General features: G+C 42.5%; 1 protein-coding gene across 1 annotated transcript; it reads left to right on the top strand.

The window, feature by feature from the left end:
- The first annotated feature begins 1,221 nt into the window (after positions 1 to 1,221).
- LOC103667122 (olfactory receptor 2S2) lies at positions 1,222 to 2,181 on the top strand. Its single transcript, XM_008695229.2, has one exon. It carries the CDS (start codon positions 1,222 to 1,224, stop codon positions 2,179 to 2,181), a length of 960 nt encoding a protein of 319 aa, XP_008693451.2.
- The last annotated feature ends 3,819 nt before the right edge of the window (positions 2,182 to 6,000 follow it).

The following is a 6,000-nucleotide window of genomic DNA, read 5'->3' as shown; positions in this document are numbered from 1 at the left end:
TGATGATATTTTCTCCGTGGGGCGTTTCAAAGAAAATGGCACAGAATAGATGCTCCTTAATACCAACCATTCATCCTCTACCCTCCACGCACTCCTACACACACACACATGGTCGCACACACATACATGCATGTACACACACCACTGCAATGAAGAAAGAGCTACAGATGTGTAACAAATTAGAATTCTGAATGTAGAGTGTGGGCAACTGTAGCTGATGGAATGGATATCCTCTCCAGAAGGGTATGCACGTGTTCCCATAAGCTAGCTGCTTGTGTGGCACACAAAAATGGAGCCAGAGAGCCGGTTATTATGCAAAATAAAAGATAAACATAAGAGGACAAAGAAAAAACATTCCTTATTCACCCCTGGCTATGATTTCACCAATATTCTAATGAGCTGGAATTAGATGTTAATGCCATGTATCCTGATGTCCGATAACTAGAGTCAGCCTGGTTATTAAGAATTGAGTTAACTGGTCAGTAAGCTGCGTGGCTGTCATCCACAGTGTGGGTCCACTCACTCCAATAACTCCTTCTGTGGACTTCATAACGTTCTTCCCCACGGGGGAACCTCCCTCACACATTGCGTTTAATATGTATTCAAACAGGCAGATCCCAATTCTGACAGCAGTCAGGTCTGTGCTGCTGAGGGTGGGCAGACTAAGGACGTGTTCCTCATACGTTGAACGTTTACCTAGGCTATGCTGCCTGCGTGTGGATTAACACTTTTAAACAGGTACCTTCCAAATGTAATCAAAGTCTAAAGAGCCTTGAAACGTTGGTAGTTTCAAGGACCAGCTTGGGGATTCTCCTCTCTGAGAATCTAAGAAAGCCCAGAGTAAGTGAAATTTCTATGCATTTGCATCAAAAAGCAATAATTTACAGCATTTTCCCATGCTCATCATAAAGCAGAGGAAAAGCCCTCCTTCACTAGAGATTACCTCTCCTGGGCTCTCTCACCACATTGCTCAGAAGACTTGGACAGGTCACTTCCTCTCTCTGGACCTAATATCTGTAAGCTCTGTTGCAGCCCTGACCTTCTCTCATCGAACAGCTAAGCACACTCCCACCTATTGCCTCTTTCAGTCACTTATCTCTTATACACATATGCTCTCCTATTATGTAGCTCGGAGTGATGGTATACCAGATGGCTGAGACTCTTCTCAAGAAAGCCTCCTGTCCTGCCTTTGTACTTTGCTGATGACAGAACCGATAGCACATGGAAAAAGCCAATCGGTCCTCCCCTGTGGCAGGGTTCATTCTCCTGGGACTCTCAGCCTACCCGAGGCTGGAGAAAATATTCTTTGTGCTCATCCTCCTGATGTACCTGGTGATCCTGCTGGGCAACGGCGTCCTCATCCTGGTGACCATTCTTGACTCCCGCCTGCACACGCCCATGTACTTCTTTCTGGGGAGCCTCTCCTTCCTGGACATCTGCTACACAACCTCCTCAGTCCCCCTCATTCTTGACAGCTTCCTGACCCCCAGGAAAACCATCTCCTTCTCAGCCTGTGCCGTACAGATGTTTCTCTCCTTTGCCATGGCAGGGACAGAGTGTGTGCTCCTGAGCATGATGGCATTTGATCGCTATGTGGCCATCTGTAACCCCCTGAGGTACCCTGTGGTCATGAGCAAGGCTGCCTACGTGCCCATGGCTGTCAGCTCCTGGGCTATTGGTGGGACTGCTTCTGTGGTACACACATCCTTGACAATTCAGCTGCCTTTCTGTGGGGACAATGTCATCAACCACTTCACCTGTGAGATCCTGGCGCTCCTAAAGTTGGCCTGTACTGACATCACCATCAATGTCATCAGCATGGGGGTGACCAATGTGATCTTCCTGGGGGTCCCAGTTCTGTTCATCTCTGTCTCTTATGTGTTCATCATTGCTACCATCCTGAGGATCCCCTCAGCTGAGGGGAGGAGAAAGGCCTTCTCCACCTGCTCTGCTCACTTCACTGTGGTGGTCATCTTCTATGGGACCTTATTTTTCATGTATGGGAAGCCCAAGTCTAAGGATGCCCTGGGGGCAGACAAAGAAGACCTATCAGACAAGCTCATCCCCCTCTTCTATGGGGTGGTGACCCCCATGCTCAACCCCATCATCTACAGCCTCAGGAACAAGGATGTGAAGGCTGCTGTGAGGAACCTGGTGCCTCAGAAATGTTTCACCCACTGATGGAGGGCTCTTCTGTGGTTCTCAGCACACGGGAAAAGGGACTTTTGATCATTATAGCTGCACAAGTGAAGTTATCCAGAATGCTCTCTTGCCCTTCAGTCCATTTTCAGGGAATGTTTAACTTTCAGAATATATCTTCTGAGTTTTAGTCACATACCTGAGAGTTTCGACAGATCCCGGACAATAAATCTCTAATTGAATACACAAAGACATTCTGAACACATGCTAGACCTGAGGAGAGAAGAACCATGACAGCAAACTGAATGGCCTGTGCTATGTCTAAGCTACACAGTCAGTACCCGGAGGAGAGAGGGCGCTCCCAGCACCGTGGCCATCCCTCTTGGATTCCCCAGGAGAGTCACGGGAACAAGGAGGAAGTGGAAATGTTCATTTTGGACTTTTTTATTAGATTCAGTTTGCCCAAAGTACTAAGAAGAGACAAAGACAAGTTCTCCACATAGAGAGCTTTTGGCTGGGAACAATCTATTCTGATACACTAAATTTCTTTTTAGCTATGAGAAAATTGAGGCTATTTTTTCTCAATGCACTTCACATTATGAAACATGCTAGTAAGTTAACTGCAAAAAGAGTATAGAGCTTGAATTTTATACTCATCACTTCTAGGAATTCCCACTAGAAAAGCTAGTATTTGGTGAGATAGTAACTCATATTCTGAAAAAAGAAAGGTGATAGAGAAATAGACAGACAGAAGCTAAATATATTTGAAGACTTTGGGGGCTAGCATTTGACATGTTTCTTTGTTCCAGGACTTCTCAATGTCTTTCATATGCTACTGTACCCTGTGACTGTCCAAGACATGGAGACTTGGGAGCACTTCCTGAGACTCCGTAGCTCAGCAGGACAAAAACTGGGAAGCATTTCCTTCCCTATGACCTTGGGTGGGCTGCAAACCTTTCCCAGTCTATTTCTTCATATTTTACACCTAACCACTTGATTTTACACGAATTAGTTACTATAGATAAGTACTGTATAAATGGGAGCACAATGGAACGATTCGAAACTAGTAGTGGTGGTATCATGAATGCTGCGCAGTGCTGTGCGCCGTGTGGAACAGAGTAAGACGTGGTCCCTATACAGAGCAATAGACACACAAGGTAAATGAGCGACTCAGAGATGTTAGCAGATGAATAGGAGCGTTTTTATGGCAAGTTCTATGAAATGCTTTGATCATTGGCTGACTTATTTAAAAAGAGAATTTAGAAAGTGAGTCCAATTTTGAGAATAGATCTTGGGAGTTGGAAGGTTGTGCTTCAAGTGGTATTTACATTTTCTTATATTTATTAAGAATGAATTGCCAAGGATGCATATTTTGTTAATAAAATTTCACATCCTTATGTTAGTCCTGTTCCTGATTTCCACTTGGCAACAGTAGGGGAACAATCTTGCTGTTGCAAATACACAAATGACATCTAGTGGCCATTTAAACAAACTCCAGACACTTAGGGGAACCATTCAATATCCTTGTTAGAAGAGGCTGGGGGGGGGGGGGGTTCTTGTTCAACCCTATACAGGATGCATGCAGTTCCTCTCCAATGACCCTCCCCCTAATCAACTGGCATTTGCTTGGACACCTCCAGTGACAAAGAGTTCAAGACATCCAGATTCTAGCTTTTTTGTTTAGTCTAGCAAATTCCTGCTCAAATGATGCTAACCTATATTCTCCAGTAACTTCTACCTGCCCTCCTAACTGGGCTTCGTGCCTCTACATGAGATGCACCCAAACTCTTTGCTTCTGTATGTGAAGATAGTTCTTCTAGATAGTTCCCTCCAGCCCAAAGAGTCCCAGTCCTTTCTCCTGTGCCAAAATTGCCCAACTTTACCCAACTGTGTCTACAGCATCAGCGACAATGGAAAGAGTATGATAGTCTGAAAATACCTTGGCCATAAAAACGATGTTGCTAAGCTAACTATCTCCTCGGGGTAACTGGGCTCAGACTGGTAGAGAGAGTCATTTTGAACAAGCCACCTTCTTGTTAGGCCATCCTCTGCTCCCTTGCTTTTCCTCTGAGTAATGGCAACCTTATCATTTTATATTATGGATGACATGATCCTAATGCAATTGTTAAGTTAATAATCACATCAGTTGTTTTCTCTCAGAACAATGGCTACTTCTATTCCAGCCCTCCCATCTCACATTCTTTGTATTTCAAAGTCAATCCCCTGTCTCCTGGCCCAAGCTTTCAAAATGAACAAGATGCAGCAACAGGAACAAGACGACAGAAGCCGGAGGAAACGGTTCTTTGACCCAGTTCATCAGTCTTTCTCAAAAATTATTGCTGCAGTACCATACAATATAGGAATCCATCCCCCAACTGAAAATAATCAGAATGAATAAACTTTGAAATATTATCAGTCTCTACCACAGTGACATTTGTTTCATGGGTGATTGCTGGACCATAGTTACTGGTTAACTGCATGACCAGGAATGCTTGGGAGAAGGGGTTTGATAATTTTTGGGGGGGAGTGATTACTTTGGGGGGATGTATTAGTTTCTAGAGGCTTAATTAGGTTAAGGGTTGATGAGGCTTGAGGAAAGGAAGACCACTGAGTATGTCTGGATCCACGGTGATTTTATTTTTGAGGTTGATTGAATTGATTGATAAGAATTTTGATAAGATGCATAACTCCTGTTTTAATATCAAAATAAAAGGAAAGGTTTCAGCTGTAAGTTTGCTCATTTTGAGAAGTAACCTTTTTGGTTTGCCAAATATTAAAACTTTGAAGGCAAAATGGGCTGCGCTGAGTTATTTTAAAAAGCTCAAGTATTCAATTCTCTCTCCAGTCTTTCCTTGTACATTGTACATCAGTGTCAGTATTCATTCCATTTGAGGCCCGTCTGGTCTCTTAAAAAGCTAGCCACAAATAGCTCTCAATAGCACGTCTGGGCAGACACCAAAGAAGTAAATCCAATCGTAAGGAAAATGTAGTGGCTTGCCAATGTTTTTACCAGCGAGGAATTATAGGAATTTAGCCATAGAATTTGAAAACAAATTGAACTCTCTTTTTAGCCATTTTTTGTTTTTAGTACTGACCAAGACCCCGCTTGTTGTAACATGTCTTCCCAGGCGTGAATGCTTGCATTTGATCCAAGAATAAGAAATGATGGACTGTTACCCAGCAGCAGGGTGGGGTGGGATTCCTGGTACTTTTATTTTTTAAGCAAAGGAAAAAACAACTGAGCAGAAATGTGTTCTTTCAACAGCTTTTTGTGGAAACATAGATTAAAGAGACTAGTTTTTTTTTAATCCCTTATTGCAATAATTACAAATACGGTTACATGAAGCTAATGGGAATACTGTTTACATCAGTATAAGTTATCTGACCTAGATGTTGGCTCTTAGGGGCATCAACAAACAAGACATCCTCAGTTTATTAAATTTTTTTATCTTAATGAGTTCTGGGTTCAAATATTTTCTTTTTAAGTATAAACAGTTGCTTTTGCTAAAGCTAATTTGAAATTCTTGACCGTTGACTTGAGTATGCACAGAAAAGCTCAGTTTTGTTGGGAGAAGCTAGGAAATCCACTGTTGGAACTTAAAAACAGCTAATGTGTTGTAAGTCATTACATTTCATGGTGCAAATTTTTATAATGTAGAATAATATTTAAAATTATTTTAAACAAAACCTTGATGCTAGGCATCACAAAAGAAAAGTTCGTCTCGTTTAAAAAGTATTCTAAACTGGCAATTCTCAAACCTTTTGTCCTGAAGATTAGCATAACTTAAGAGATGGATGATGTCTGACATCGGTAAGAACAGAGGGAAATAAATACTCTTATATTCCGTTGGTGCTAATGTA

The sequence above is a fragment of the Ursus maritimus genome, unplaced genomic scaffold (genome assembly GCF_017311325.1).
Source record: "Ursus maritimus isolate PB19 unplaced genomic scaffold, ASM1731132v1 scaffold_17, whole genome shotgun sequence".
Taxonomy (NCBI): Eukaryota; Metazoa; Chordata; class Mammalia; order Carnivora; family Ursidae; genus Ursus; species Ursus maritimus.
This window is presented reverse-complemented; position numbering and strand designations above follow the sequence as displayed.